Here is a 16,161-nt window from a genome sequence, read left to right as displayed (position 1 = left end):
TAAAATGGCTGTACCCAAAGACTCCATCCCTTCCTTGTTAGAATGTCAATGCCAAATCTGTGTGGAAATCCTCTTTGAGCCTGTGACACTGCCTTGTAACCACACGCTCTGTAAACCATGTTTCGAATCGACTGTCGAAAAGGCAAGTTTGTGCTGTCCCTTCTGTCGCCGCCGGGTCTCTTCGTGGGCTCGGTACCGTACCCGAACAAATTCTCTTGTTAATATGGAACTGTGGGAGACAATTCAAAAACACTATCCAAAGGAATGCAAGCTAAGAGCCTCTGGGCAAGAATCAAAGGAAATTGGTGAGTAAAACCCAGCGCGTTTGTTGTCTAAAAACCAAGGTCATTTTGAAAGCCAACGGCCACTAATCCATTTTTTAAAGGATAAAACAGAGAGCCAGTTAGTATTTGTCTAAAATTTTCAGAGGTATTTGGGTTTTTTTGGCCTCAAAATGTTGATTAAGGTCAATGGCAAGATTTTGTTCATTGTTATAGTGCCCAGCCTGTGTTCACTTGGTGTTTGTTCGATTAAAAATAAAAAGAAAAACCCAAAACAAAAGAATTGCCCGATAGAGTCTTCAGTCGTGTGAAAAGTTATATAAATAGTCGCAGAGGAGCCACAATCGCAGTATAGCAACAGCAGAAGTAAGGATTCTTGTGTTAATGTCTTTTTCACTTTCAATTATTTTCTCTAACTTGCTTGCCTATATATTGCCATTCATTTAATTCTTAAGCTTGCAGGGAGCCTAAAACAGCTTTCTGTGGCTATCTAGTTCAGCCGTTTTTATTCAAAGGTCCTCCACAGTGTGGACTCTTCTTTATGCCCCAAACTGAACACTTTATGTGCTTAATAAGTCATGCGATGTTTCTTGTTTAGGCTTTGAATGCAATGCTTAATACTTACCTTTTTTTGAAATTCTTTTTACTTATTGTCAGTTCAGTTCAGTTCAGTCCCTCAGTCATGTCTAACTCTTTGTGACTCCAGGGCCTGCAGCACACCAGGCTTCCCTGTCCCATTACCAACTCCCGAAGCTTGCTCAAATTCATGTCCGTTGAGCCGGTGATGCCATCCAACCATCTCATCCTCTGTCGTCCCCTTCTCCTCCTGTCCTCAATCTTGCCCAGCATCAGGGTCTTTTTCAGTTAGTCAGTTCTTCCCATCAGGTGGCCAAAGTATTGGAGTTTCAGCTTCAGCATCAGTCCTTCCAGTGAATATCCAGGACTGATTTCCGTTAGGATGTACAGGTTCGATCTCCTTGCAGTCCAAGGAACTCTCAAGAGCCTTCTCCAACACTACAGTTCAAAAGCATCAATTCTTTGGCGCTCAGCTTTCTTTATAGTCCAACTTTCACATCCATACCTGACTACTGAAAAACCATAGCTTTGACTCTACAGACCTTTATCGGCAAAGTAATGTCTATGCTTTTTAATATGCTATCCAAGTTGGTCATAGCTTTTCTTAGTTTGCCATTTTTATCATTTTTAAGTGGACGCAGTAGTGTTAATTACATTCACAGTGTTTTGCAACCATCACCACTACGTTTCCAAAACTTTTTCATCACTTAGCAGCAGACAGACTCTAACCATTAAGCTATGACTCCCACTCTTCCCCACCCCCTTTCTAGAGTTCTCTGTGAATTTGCTTGTTTTTTTAATTTCTATGAAGCCCCAGTAAAACACACACACCATCTGTTTAGCAGAATTAAACATCATAGACATCATTTACCACAGAATTAGCTCATAAAATGTTCCCATAAACCCCAAAAGATACCAGGACAAATCACCAAAATCAGATCTCCGTGGTATAAGCAAGAAGGAAGCATCTGGGCTGTTTGATGGATCTGAGAACAAAAGAACTTCAGAATAAGCAATAGGTATTCATTGGGAAGGGCTTCCCAGGTGCCTGGGCAGTAAAGAATCCACCTGCTGGATACAGGATGCTTGGGGCTGGTGCACTGGGATGACCCAGAGGGATGATATGGGGAGGGAGATGGGAGGGGGATTCAGGATGGGGAACATGTGTACACCCGTGGCGGATTCATGTTGATGTATGGCAAAACCAATACAATATTATAAAGTAATTAGCCTCCAATTAAAATAAATAAATTTAAAGTTAAAAAAACCACCTGCCAATGCAGGAGATGCGGGTTCAGTCCCTGGATCAGAAAGATCCCCTGGAGAAAGAAATGGCAACCCACTCCAGTGTTCTTGCCTGGGAAATCCCATAGACAGAGGAGCCTCATGGGCTACAGTCCATGGGGTCCCCCCCAAAATTAGACACAACTTAGCGACTCAACAACAGCAATATAAGTGTATTCATAAAATATGTGATGTTATGTCTGGCTTCTTTCACTTAGCATAATGTTTCCAAGGTTCATACAAGGTTCTATTGTTTATTAGTACTTTATTCCTTTTTAGGGCTGAATAATTTTTATATATATTTTTTTTCATTCATTCATCGATGAACATTTGGGTAGTTTTCACCTTTTGGCTGTTTGAATGGGTGCTGATATGAATACTCATGCACAAGTATTTGTTTGAATATGTTTTCATTTTTTGTGTATATAGGAGTGGAATTGCTGGATCATATGGTAATTCTATGTTTAGCCTTTTGAGGATCTGCCAGCCTTTTTCACAGATCTGCATCATTTTAAATTCCCTTCACAATGTGTAATGGTTTCAATTTCTGCACATCCTAACCAACACTAGTTCTTTTCTGCTTTTTAAAAAAATTTTTTCATTTTTTATAGCCATCCTAGGAGGTGTTAACTGGTATCTTAGTGTGTTTTTTAAAATGTGGTAAAGTATACATTACAAAATTTACCATTTTAACCATTTTTAGACGTTTAGTTCAAGGCATTGAGTACATTCACATAGGTGTGCAAGCATCACCATCATCCCTTTCCAGAACTTTTTCATCTTCAAAAACTGAAACTCTGTACCCATTGAACAATAATTCCTCAGTTCCTCTCCATCCAGCCCTTGGCATCACCACTGTTACTTCTTGTCTCTATGATTTAACTACTTTATGTACCTTATATAAGTAGAATCATAGTAGCTATTTGTAGCTTTTTTTGTCCCTTCCCTCCTGCCCTCCCTTTCTCTTTTTCTCCTCTCTCTCTTCTTCCCAGTATGGGCAATTTGGCGACTTCATTAAAAAAAAATAATCCAAGTATAATTACCTTACGATGTTATATTAGGTTCACTATTTCACAACAGTGAGTCAGTAATTCTACATAGTACAAAATGATCACCACCTTCTTTCACTTAACATAAAGTCAGACTTTATGTTGTAGCATGTGAATGAATTTCATTTCTTTTCATGGCTAATATTTTATTGTATGTGTTTACTGTGTTTGTTTATCCTTTCATCTGTCAGTGGGTCATTACTTCCATCTTGGGCTTCCCCCTTTTGGCTATTGTGAATTAACATTGGTGTACAAGTGTCAGTGTCCCTGCTTTCAACTCTTTTGAGCATGTACCCGAAAAGAAATTGCTGGATCATGTGGTAATTCTATGTATTAATTTTTTGAGGAACTGCTATACTCTTCCATAACAGCTGTACAATCTTAAATACTCCTGCCAGCAAGGGCAAGAGTTCCTTTTTGTATCTTTGTTAGCATTTGCTACTTTCTGGTTTTGTTTTCTTTGTTTGATGGAGTAGTGGGGAGATGCTGTCTCATTGGTTTTGATTTATATTTCCCTAATGACTAGTGATTGTGAGCATCTTTTCATGTGCTTGCTTGCCATTTGTATATGTCTTTTTTGGAGAACTATCTGTTTGCTATTATTGTGGGATTGTTTTTTTAAAATTCCTTTACTGTTATTTTAATGGCTTCTAGAGAAAGAGCTTAGTATACATATTTGTGTGCCATTTTGAACCAGAAAACCTCTGGCCTTTTTAAAAATGGAATTCCATATTCCTATAGCTGTTAATAATTGTACACTTATTTTAATTTTGCATTTTATATTAATATGGGTTTAATGGAAGCTCAAAGCTAGCTATAGAATTCTGTAATTGCCTATAATGTAATTTTCTCTCTTGATCTGAAACAGTTGATGACTATCAGCCAGTCCGCTTATTAAGTAAGCCTGGGGAATTAAGAAGAGAATATGAAGAGGAGATAAGCAAGGTAGGTCGTAAATGTTCTTTTTTGGAAAAATTTTCTGCTATGTTTTTGCATACAGTTTTATGTGCCTATATAAATAAATAATAATATATACTGAAATGTTAATGATTTTAATATAGTTTATAAAGGCTTCAGTTGTTTTATTTTAATGTGGACCATTACAGTTTTGTTTCTGTTTTGTTTTGCTTTTTGGCTGCAAGTCATGTGGGATCTTAGCTTCCTGACCAGGGGCTCAAACCCTCACCCTCTGCTTTGGAAGGCAAAGTCTTAATCTCTGGACCTCTAGGGACATCCCAAAGCTCCAGTTTTTACATGTGTTCAAAATAGTTAAAATTAGCTTTAGTTTATTTATATGTGTTTGGTGCTCTTCTTATGTGATAGTGATCTATATATAAGCATTTAAGTGTGAAGGAGATTTTTTAAACTTCCCTGAAGCTTTAAGCATAAAGGATGGGAAAACGGTGGTAGATTATGGTGTCTTAAGTCCATTTAGGCTCAAAACCACCATAGACTGGGTGAATGAAGCAACAAACATTGATTTCTCACAGTTCTGGATCTGGTGTTGGGCAAGGGTCTGTTTTCTGGCTTCTCAACAGCTGCCTTCTCACTGTGTTCTTACATGGTGAAGAGAGGGAGGGAGAGATGGATCATCTCTCCTGTCTCTTCTTCTAAGGCTACTAGTCCCTTTCATGAGGACTCCACCCTCATGATCCTATTACCTCCTGAAGGCCCCACCTCTAAATGTCACATTGAGGAGTTAGGGCTTCAGTATATGAATTTTAGAGGCACAAACAATGCCTTTAGATGAGGAAAGCATAAAGGGCTAATTGTGAAGTTGTTTTTCAGTCTTTCAGTCATGTCCGACTCTGACATCATGGACTGCAGCACACCAGGCTTCCCTGTCCTTCACCAGTGTCTGGAGCTTGCTCAAACTTATGTCCATTGAGTCAATGATGCCATCCAGCCATCGTCCTCTGTCATCCCCTTCTCCAGCCTTCAATCTTTCACAGCAACAGGGTCTTTTCCAGTGAGTCGGCTCTTTGCATCAGGTAGCCAAAGTATTGGAGTCTCAGCTTCAGCATTACCCCTTCCAATGAATATTCAGGATTGATTTCCTTTAGGATCGACTGGTTTGATCTCCTTGTTGTCCAAGAGACTCTCAAGAGTCTCATCAGCACCACAATTCAAAAGCATCAATTCTTTGGTGCTCAGTCTACTTTCTTCGTCGAGTACCTGATTAGGAAAAGAGGGGTCTTTGGATTTCACTAGTACTAGGAGAGCCTTAGTACTCTTCTATCCTGATTAGTCTAGAGCAATGTTGTCCAATAGAAGCATGATGTGGGTTCATACACAGTTGAGAGCTTCCTATTAGCCACATTTTAATTTTTTTAAAAGCATGAAATTAATTTTTATATATATTGTACCTAAAATATTTTATTATGTAGTCAGCATAGAAAGTGTTGATTATTCTTATAGTCTTCAACTGTGTATTTTGTACTTACACTACATCTCAATTTGGACTAGTCACATTTCAATGGCCACATGTAGCTAGTGGCTACTGTATTAGACCATGTGAGCTCTACAAGAGCTAATAAACAATCATAGTATTTAATTGTCAGCATATTGTCTAAACAATATCTTTAAGTAAGGGTTTAAGAAATAATGTTCACAACAATGTAGTGAGAACAGGTTTTATCAGGATGATTTTGGGTATAGATGAAAAAAACTAATTTATTGGAATTCCAGAGATTAGTAGGGACTTCAGGGCTGGTTTCATCCACAGCTCTGGTTCCGATTCTTTGCTGACTTCTGTTGCCTGGCTTTATCCTCAGGCTAATAGCAAGACAGCTGCACATTTCTGAACCTCAGCTGCATATACAATGATACGCAGAGGAAGAAACAGCAGTCTCTTCCAATGGCTTTCCTTTAAGAGCAAGAAAACTTAACAAATCTTTCCTCCTATATCCTTCACTTGAATTGAATCAAGGACTTACTTATTTTCAAGTCAGGTCTTTTGGATTTCTAAAGTAATTCTTGACATTATTTCTTTCAGGAAGTATAGTTTAAATGCCCACAAGCATGGTCTTAGGTCCAGAAAGCTGAGTTTGAGCCTCCACTCTGTGACTTACTGAGCTAAGAAAATTAGATTACTTACTGATCTATTAAAGTTTTTCTGTCTTTCCTCATCTGTAGATCATATAATGACCACTTGTTTTTTCAGCAACTACTGCACCCTTGCCCACCGTGTTTGGAGATTCATCCCAACTTCAGGGCGAGACCCTGATTAGTTTAATTCAGTTTTCATCATTCCATTCCCTTGCTAGTGTTTAGTTCAGAAACCTATGCCAAAGTTAGTCAGAACGTGACCTTCTATTACCTAGGGAAAAATATCCCCTAGGAAGACTTCCAAAACTGTATTATAGTGTAATAGAAACTGTGATAAGGACTGAAATAAGGAGGGATGAGGCTTTGATCAAGACTTCATTGGACCGACTGGGGAGGCTTCCTAAAGGAGACTTCCTGAACTTTACAGAAAATTGCTTCTCTAGATTTGACCTTAATTTGAGGGATTTTATTTCTTGCCAATTTGTTGTTGTTTCTTTTTTTTTTACTATTCTTATTAAGAAATATTGCAAGTGTACTCAAAAGTTCAGAGAAGGATTGTTCTTTATTAACTATCTTTAAGGTAGAGGCAGAGCGGCGAGCCTGTGAGGAAGAAGAAAACAAAGCCAGTGAAGAATACATTCAGAGATTACTGGCAGAGGAGGAAGAGGAGGAAAAGAGACAGGCAGAACAAAGGCACAGAGAAATGGAGGAACAACTGAAAAGTGATGAAGAACTGGCAAGAAGACTAAGCCTTGATATTGTAAGTTTCAAGAAAGAACTTTGAAGTATCTCCATTATTACTGCTTTGTTTGATTTTGAACAGTCTAAAGGGGAAGCATTCACCATAACTGAAACTATTTCTGACATATTTGCTCTACCTAAAACAAAACTTTCTTGGCATGTTGTTACCTATTTGCTCTAATCCAAGTATGTGGTTTTCTGGTTTGTTTGGGGATTTTTTTGTTTGTTAAGAATTTTAATGTAGATCATTTTTAAAGTATTGAATTTGTTACAATATTGCTTCTCTTATTCTCATGTTTTGTTTTTTTGCCATGAGGCATGTGGAATCTTAGCTCCCCGACCAGGAATTGAACCCATATCCCCTCATTGGAAAGCAAAGTCTTAACCACTGGACTGTTGAGGAAGTCCCCCAAGTATTCTATAAAAAACTTTTATTTTTCATAAGTAAATTCAGTTATGTAGGAAGCTGTTTACTGGAAAATAAAAACTCCATTTCCCCCTCCCACTTCTCCACTCCTATTCTTATTCCATTACATCAGGCTCTTTCCCCAAAGGTTAGCACTATTAATGGTTTCTTTCTTATAACTTTTTTTTTCACCTAAAAATGATATGTGAATCACACTGTTTTTTTTTTTTTCTGACTTTTTTTTTCTTTTGAATGTGGGTTTATTTAGTATTTTATGTTCACAAACTTCTTTATGATTTTACATGTAAATGGGAAATGGCATCAGTCAGCATTGCAGAGGTAACAAATGATCCCCATATCTCAGAGGCTTTCAACCACCCACATTCATGACTTGTTCATGATTCATGTCAGCTGATTTGGTGGTGTTCCATGTGAAGAGGGAGTCCTCTTTAGGCCATGCCATTCTTATGGAAGAGGAAAGAGAATAAAAGCCAACCATGCAGTGGTTCCTAACGCTTCTGTTTAAGCATTATGACAGTTTACATGCCATTTAATAAAGCAAATCACTTGACTTGGTCTAACATCAAGGGTCAGGAAGACATTTAGTTTCATAAGAAACTGTTTCCTGACCTTTTTCACTTGATATTTCATAAGAGATTTTTCATATTGCTACATATAGTCTATAATTCTTTCGAAATAGTGGTAAAATATTCCATTGTATGGATGCCAATCACTTTTTGAAAGTGAAGCACATTAAATTCTTTTTTGTCCGTGCTGCGCGGCTTGTAGGATCTTAGTTACCCAATCAGGGATTGAACCCATGCCCCCTGCATGGAAGCACGGAGTCTTAAACACTGGACCACAAGGGAAGTCCCTAAATTCTTACATAACATATTAAACCTGGATTTTGTTATCTCGCCATGGTTAAAAATTACTGCCTAGGGGACAGTGAATTAAGGGAAGGATGATAGAACACTGTAAGACCAAAGGATACAGTGAGACCCAGTGATTTGAAAGGACCTAGCAGAATCACTTTAAGTTCTTTTAAAATACAAAATCTCTGGGGATGGGATTTAGGGAATACCACTCCCCTCTGGGGGTGTGTGTGCAGGTTTGAGAGCCTCTAAAAACAATTCTTCTGCTTTCAAACAACAGATATCTTAAAATATACTTACCAAAGTGAAGTATATCCAGAATTGATTTTTTTCCCCCATTTTTTGAGAGGCTTGCCATTCATAATATAACTGAGTTTTAGAATGTACACCCTTTTTAAAATTATATTTCCTTTTAAAATTTAAGTGGAATAGCTTCAGAACTTTACACAGTTGAGAAATTAAGTAAAAGACATAGACCATGGAACTTCCCTGGCAGTTCAATGGTTATAACTCAGCACTTTCACTGCCATAGCCCTGGATTCAATCCTTGATTGGGGAACTAAGATCCTGCTAGCTGAGCAGCAAGGCCACAAAAAAGACCAATAGAATAACAAATGGGACAGGAAAGAAAATATATCAAAGAGGAAACCCTGGGGTCAACTTTGTCTTTCAAGAATTATTGTTCTAATTCTTGTTTTCACATGGGATTATAAGAGCAAATCTATTGATATTTTGGAATAAAAGTTTGTTGGTGCAAGGCCAAATGTCAACCACCACCAAGTATGTTAATTTTTCAAATGACATAGTAGGAAACTTATGGGTCTGTCATGAGATAGGAAGTAAATATTCATGCTTATTTATTGGTATGCCCTTAAATTCCCAAATTAAATTATTTTTCATAAAATAACTTTTATTCCAGGTATAGCCCCAGCTTTTTCAATTTTCCCCTATAGGTTAAAGTAGTTATAAATATATGAAATTATTCATTAGAAAAATTAAAAAATGATCAGTTAATGAGATTAGTATCATCATGCTTTTTGTTTATCTAACGTGGGGTAATAATGCAATTTAGACCAACTTAGATAAATTTATTAATCTTGTTTATACTAATTTTTGCATGGCCAGTATTATTTCACAGGATATATAGAATTTAAGCATAATGAGCATAATTCCTGAAAAATTCTATTGTGGATTCTGAGTTAATTAATAGCTTATTTTATTTTAAAATTGTTTTATGCTTTTTCTGTCATCGAAGAACAATTTCTGTGAGGAAAGTGTTTTGGCTTCGCCTTTGAATTCTAGAAAATCTGATCCAGTCACAACCAAATCACAAAAGAAAAGTAAGAACAAACAAACAAACACTGGAGATATTCAGAAGTAAGTGAATATAGAACACTGCTGTATCAAACTTTGGTCCATCAGCTCTGCATGAAAACCCTCTAGATTGTCTGACATTAATATAAAATGAAAATAAGAGAGATGCTCACATAGCTTACATTCCTGGCTAACATGAAGAGAAATGTGAAACTTTTTTTTATCTTGACTGCTCAGGATTTCCATGTTGGTACCATTTTCTTAAAATCAATCTGTTGGATTCCTTCTTCTCTTGGTTTGGATTCAAATGAAAAAAAAAGTAGTCCAATATAAGGTCATCTTCATTGAAAGAGTTTACAGTTTGGCATCTAGATCTTACCCCACTCTGTTTTTCCCAGTTTATATATTACATTTCTTCCCTACTGTACAAAAAACATGAGTCAGGTAGTCAACAGTAGAGTGAATTTAGTTGCCCCACTGTGCCCCTCTTAGCAGCAAGACAAGTTGATAAGTTTTCCCATAGTAATTCATAGTCGAAGAAGTTTATCAACTACAATCTAGACTTCAAAAACATGTAAGGGCTTTTGGTTCAACTAGATAAATATGTGCAACTGATTTACCCCCTTCCAAAATTCATAGAAATTTAGGATTTGAGATAGTGGAAATTTGAGACAGGGAGATGAAGATTTATAGGGAGAGGGCAATGTTAAAAGAGGTGGTTGCTATTAAGAGAAAAAGCAGACATGTAGCCTCAATATTGTTAATGCTGATATTATGTAAAGTAGAAATCAAGAGAAAAGCCATTAAAAGAGAAAAGCAGGGATATTTCAAATTGATATAATATTATTCAGCATAAAGGATATAGGGGGCTTCCCAGGTGGTGCTGTTGGTAGAAGAACCCGCCAGCCAATGCAGGAGACATAAAAAGGGACAGGCTTGATCCTTGGGTCAGGAAGATCCCCTGGAGAAGGAAATGGCAACCCACTTGAGTATTCTTGCCTGGAGAATCCTTTGGACACAGGAGCCTGACAGGCTATAGTCCATAGGGTCGCAAAGAGTTGGACATCAGTTTGAGAAGCAACTTAGCATGCACATACATAAAGGATATAATTGTCATAAATCTTCATGAATCTAAATATATACTTTGAAATATATAAACAAAAATGTATCACAAATACAAGAATAAACTGATGCTTAGATAGAGACATGCTCTTATGCTAACATACTGATAAATCTCATGTCTCTAAGCAGATAGTTGATATAAATTTGTATGTAATAAAATTTCTATACCAAAATGGTAAAGAATATGATCATGGACCATTTTTCAGAGATAAAACATGTAGAATTTCTGACATAAAAAGAAACTAACATATTCTTTCTCCTAATTTAAAGTGTCATTTCCGTTACTTTTGGAAAGACTGTACAGTCTTAGGTTGTTTTGATGCCAGGACCTACCTATTTAGATTCTTTTGAGAATTAAGGAATAATTTAAATTTGACTTTTGCTTCCTTTTCTCCTGTTTTTCACTAAAATATCAATACTCGGACTTTTAAGTTTTGTTCCAGAGCTAGACCAGAATACCTGAGACAGGGAGATAAAATAGCACTTTTTCTGAGAAATCAGCCAAGTAGCAAGTGAGACAACTTTAAGCATAAATAGCTAATCTGGCTTTATTTCATTGGATACATGCCCCTTGTGTTTCAAAGCATTCAAATTTGGCCAACTTTTTAATATATATATATATATATTTTATTGAAGTGTAATTAACTTCGAACTCTTTTTTCTAAAGGTATTTGTCACCTAAATCTCAACTTGGGTCAGCATCACAGTCTGAAGTTGTACAGGAAGACAGAAAAAACTCCATGTCTAAGGTTTGTGGATGCTAAAGATATTCTTGGCTTGGCAAGTTTATTAATGCTATAGATCATTAATACTTACAGTTTCCTACTTTTTTAAAAAAAAGTCACTGTAGTAAATGGAATACACCTTCTTAATCATCTTAGTCTCACCTAAGCTAGGAGTCAGCAGATTTTTTTCTCTAAAAAGCCAGATAGTAAATATTTTAGGCTTTGTAGCCCAGGTGGTCTCAGTCACAACTATTCAGTGATTTGTTTTCACGTGGAAGCATCCAGAATAAAATGTAAACAAATGAGCTTGTTTTTGTTCCAGTAAAACTGTTTACAAGAACAGACACCAGGTTGGATTTTGTCCATGGGCAAAATGTGTAGATCCCTAACCTAGATCATCAGACTCACAAAACTAAATAGGCTACCCCTGGTACCAGCTTCACTTAAAAGATAACAGAATGGGAAATAAAGCGTGCTAGTAGGGCAGCATCAGGCATATCTGTTCAGCAAGAATCCTCACTGCAGAGCTCCTAAGTGATGGCCTGGAAGTGAGACCATGCAGAGGAGTGCGGTCACCATGAAGATTTAGAAGTCCCATGCCCCATAAGAGTCAATTATTTACTGTAACGACTCATGGGTGTAGCTTCCAGAGGTCCTGGTAAGGAACACAGCCAGTCAAAGAGTTCTAAGTCGTTTACCAAAGCCCTGAACCTTGGCTTCCTGTAGGGGGTTAAAGACCCCTCCTAGGTCTCCTAGTACAAATGCAGTTCAACACTAAGGGTCATTTTTATCATAAGCTATGAGGCCTAGTGACACAAGTGACATTCCACCTCTATCATATTTCCAGGAAAATAGCACTAGAAAAAATGAGCTGACACCAAGATCAATGCCTACATAAAAGTTTTGTTAACCAAAGTTTTATTAATAGGTTCATAAATTTTTTTCAATTCAGGTCAGTGGTTTTATAGTACCTAACACTTAATGGACATTTAGGTGCCCAAAAATGTATGTATTTTCTTTAATCTTCATCACAACCACCAATTCTGTAAGGTATCCTTGTGTCCAATTATATTTGAGAAAACCGAGGCATGCAGAGGCTAGAGAATTGCTCAGAGTCCTGTGAAAGTAAGAGTCACTCAGCCATGTCCAACTCCTTGTGACCCCATACACTGTACAAATCCATGGAATTCTCCAGGCCAGAATACTGGAGTGGGCAGCCATTCCCTTCTCCAGAGAATCTTCCCAACCCAGGGATCTAACCCAAGCCTCCCACATTTCAGGCAGATTCTTTACCAGCTGAGCCATAAAGAGTCTCTTAAGTAGAGGTAATAGAGGGAAATTCAAGTCCAGATAGTCTGGCTTATGCTGGGGCTAACGATGATGGAAGGAGGCATTGAAGGCTGGGATTTTTTTTCTCTGTATCCTGATATTAATACTCACAGCAAAACATGGTAGGCAGCTTAGAATTTGTCCAACCCAGACTACATTGGTTCACAAGACATGTTATGAGGAACAATAAATGCAAAGCAAAGTAGGTAAAAGAACAGAGTTAAGATCTTAAACAATAAATAACTTTTGTCTTGAAGCAAATTCTCATTGAAGCCTTTCTTAAGGCTTTCCCATGGTCAAAACTAATCCTAGATCTTAATTTACCCAAGACCTGTAAGTGAGAAGAATTATACTGGCTAAAGCAAGGGTTCTTAACCTAAGGTCTGTGGGTAGAATCCATAGAGTAAATATGAACCTGGATAGAAGAAAAGATTTATCTTCCACCTGACCTCTCATTTTAGTGTTTCCTATAGTCATGAATCGGAGAAGGCAATGGCAGCCCACTCCAGTACTCTTGCTTGGAAGATCCCATGGACGGAGAACCCTGGTAGTCTGCGGTCCATGGGATCGCTGAGTCGGACACGACTGAGCAACTTCACTTTCACTTTTCACTTTCATGCACTGGAGAAGGAAATGGCAACCCACTCCAGTATTCTTGCCTGGAGAATCCCAGGGACAGGGGAGCCTGGTGGGCTGCCGTCTGTGGGGTCGCACAGAGTTGGACACGACTGAAATGACTTAGCAACATAGTCATGAATATAAGCAGCAAACCATAATACTGTCAACAGTACCTGTGTCTTTGTCACCAATAACATATTACATTTGTTGTAGATCTCTTGAATCATTTATATTCATCCCTCCTTCAGTGTTACAAATTATTAGACTTGTTACTAGATCTTATTATTTAATGTATTAATGATATGCATTATTATATCATAAGATTTTAATAATTATGTTGCAATAGAAATTTATCCCTATGTATTTATTTTTATGTTTTAAAATATTATTCTCAGAAGAGGTCTGTCAGCTTCACAGAAATGCCAAAAGGAAGAGGGTTTGTGACACAAAAAGGTATTAAAAGTCCCTGGGTTGGAGGAAGTTTAAAAGATGAAAGGTCAAGTCATGGTGCCAGCTGCTGGCCATATATAAAACTGGCTTGTGGGTTTCATGGGAGTGAAAATGAAGAAATACCTTAAGTTGGCACACAGAATAAAAATACTATTAAAAACTAATATATCTTAGTAGTAATAATCAGGTAATTATAGTATATAGTGACAACTCAGTTTTGGTGTCAGTGTAATAAGACTTATATGTTATGACTTGATAGTTTCCCTTGGTTCATTCAGTCTTCTTCTGTTTTCTACAGAAAATTGACGACAACAGTGATGTGAAGAGCCCTACATGGCAAGACACAGATGTTGAAGAAGATATGCCAACACTTTCTCCTCAAATATATCTTGCAGTTCAGGAACAAGGTGCAAAATCTTCAGTGGAGTCACCTATGCCTCAGTTATGTACCAGTGGTGGAGAATGGTGCCTTGAAGGAAAAGTTGAAACAGGACCAAGCAGTCGTGAAAAAGGGTTATGTGTCATAAGTCTCGAGGAACCTAAAGCCAGAGTTCCCTACTCTGGAGATGCTGCCACTGAGGCACGTGGTGAAACAGAGAGTGAGTGTACTGTAACAGATACGACACAGTTCCTTAGAAACAACACGGTTGGGACAGAAAATGAAGAGTCCCACCTACCGATCAGTAAAGGTACCTCCAAAAGAAGAAACCTAGAACCTTTGTCTGAAGCAATCAGAGAGCCATGCTTTTCTGCAAAAAGAAAGAAAACGTTCCCCAAAGCCTCCTCAGACCAAGAGGAAACAGAAATCAGCTTGACCCAAAAACTGATAGATTTGGAACATCTACTTTATGAGAGACATAAGCAAGAAAAGCAGGACAGGTTATTAGCATTACAACTTCAGGAAGAGGTGGATCAAGAGCAAATAAGGCCAGACCGGCAAAAAGGATCCCCAGATGGATATCAGTTACGGACTGTGTCCTCCCCTCCAGACAAAGTACTAAATGGACAGAGAAAGAATTCCAGAGACAGAAACTCCAAAAGACAAACTGAGCTAGAGCAGCCAAAACCTCAGACTGACTCAAAAAATGAAAACCATCGGGAACCTTCTTTTAAGATCCAGTTGAAATGTTCAGTTAATGGAAGAAAAATAGCAAATTCTACTAGAGATAATTGTAATGTACCTAAAACTGCTCATTCCCTACAGCCTAGTAAGTCACAGAAAAGTATTTTTCAGATGTTTCAGAGATTCACAAAGTAATGCTTGAGTAAGAAGAGTATTTTATAATCCAGTAAGGTTGAGTTGTAAAGCTTTCTCTCATAGGTTCTTTATAAATTTTTCATTATCTCTGCTCTGTGGACACACTCATTGTCTCTAACTAAAGGAGCATGTGATTGCAAAGGAGAAATATTCAAATGTGTTTCTGCCAGACTCAGTTGTAAGCAAGAGTCCCACTCCCTTTTTCAAATAACTGATGTACTAAGTATAGGTTGACAGCCTTTACGGATATAAAATTGCATTTGCCAACTCCCAGGAAATCTTCAGTTCCGTGCATTACCCCCAAAATGCATATTTTATGGCCTTTGAGCCCCTTTTTGTCCTGACTAGTAATTAAAGCAACATTAGTACCAAGTAGCTAAGGGATCCAGGCAGGGTTTAAAAGCTGTTTTCTTGCAGCTTTCCCATATATTTGCAGAGCACTTGACATACATCTTCCATAACACTAATTTCCATCTCTGCTTTAATTAAGTATTATAATATTTTCTTTGACTTAAAATGGGTTGGGGTCAGTGTTAAATCAGAAAAATCGGGGTTTTCTGGAAAATTAGTACTTAGTTGACAAAGAAAACTAGACCGTTGATACAGAGGAGCTTGTTTTGGGATGAGGCTAGAGGGGTAGATGAACAGTGTGGGATGATCAGACAGCTGGATCTAGAATGGAGTAGCAGGTGTAGTCTGGCAGAGTGTTCTTCCTCATCCTTTCTTTGCTGAATGACACAAGAAACATTTAGATTTTATAGTTTTACACACCATACTATCTAATCTACTTTTCCAGAGGAAAAAATGGAAAGTTATGTCACAGTATCCTATATTGTAGAACCTGACTAACCATGTGTTTATTTCCTTAGGTTATCATACTGACTTATTTGTGTTTATGGACAAAAATAGAAAGTATGATACTTGGGTTTAGCCCTATCTTACCCCCAAAAGTTAAAAAGGAAGGCAGCAATTTCATTTTATGAAATTTAACTTAGAGATCTGTTTCAGTAGTATGAACAACTTTGAGCGAATAACAGGTTTAACAGCATTTCTGATGGATGTCTAGTTAACCATTCTATTAAGGT

The 16,161-nt window shown here is 37.5% G+C and overlaps 1 protein-coding gene across 1 annotated transcript; it reads left to right on the top strand.

Moving 5' to 3' along the window:
• On the top strand, positions 1-15,076 carry RNF168 (ring finger protein 168). The gene is made up of 6 exons (XM_052648240.1): positions 1-305; positions 4,059-4,135; positions 6,819-6,998; positions 9,516-9,637; positions 11,364-11,445; positions 14,117-15,076. Exons 1-6 carry the CDS (start codon positions 5-7, stop codon positions 15,074-15,076), a joined length of 1,722 nt encoding a protein of 573 aa, XP_052504200.1. The 5' UTR covers positions 1-4.
• Positions 15,077-16,161: the final 1,085 nt, after the last annotated feature.

The sequence above is a fragment of the Budorcas taxicolor genome, chromosome 1, assembly GCF_023091745.1.
Source record: "Budorcas taxicolor isolate Tak-1 chromosome 1, Takin1.1, whole genome shotgun sequence".
Lineage (NCBI taxonomy): Eukaryota > Metazoa > Chordata > Mammalia > Artiodactyla > Bovidae > Budorcas > Budorcas taxicolor.
Note: the sequence above shows the minus strand (reverse complement) of the source record. Positions and strands in the feature narration are given on the sequence as shown.

Excerpts from the sequence above, each read along its gene's own strand:
- RNF168 (XM_052648240.1), top strand. The coding sequence starts at position 5 with ATGGCTGTACCCAAAGACTCCATCCCTTCCTTGTTAGAATGTCAATGC. Across the intron at positions 6,999-9,515 it reads GAAGACTAAGCCTTGATATT|AACAATTTCTGTGAGGAAAG; the intron begins GTAAGTTTCAAG and ends CTGTCATCGAAG. Across the intron at positions 9,638-11,363 it reads AACACTGGAGATATTCAGAA|GTATTTGTCACCTAAATCTC; the intron begins GTAAGTGAATAT and ends TTTTTTCTAAAG.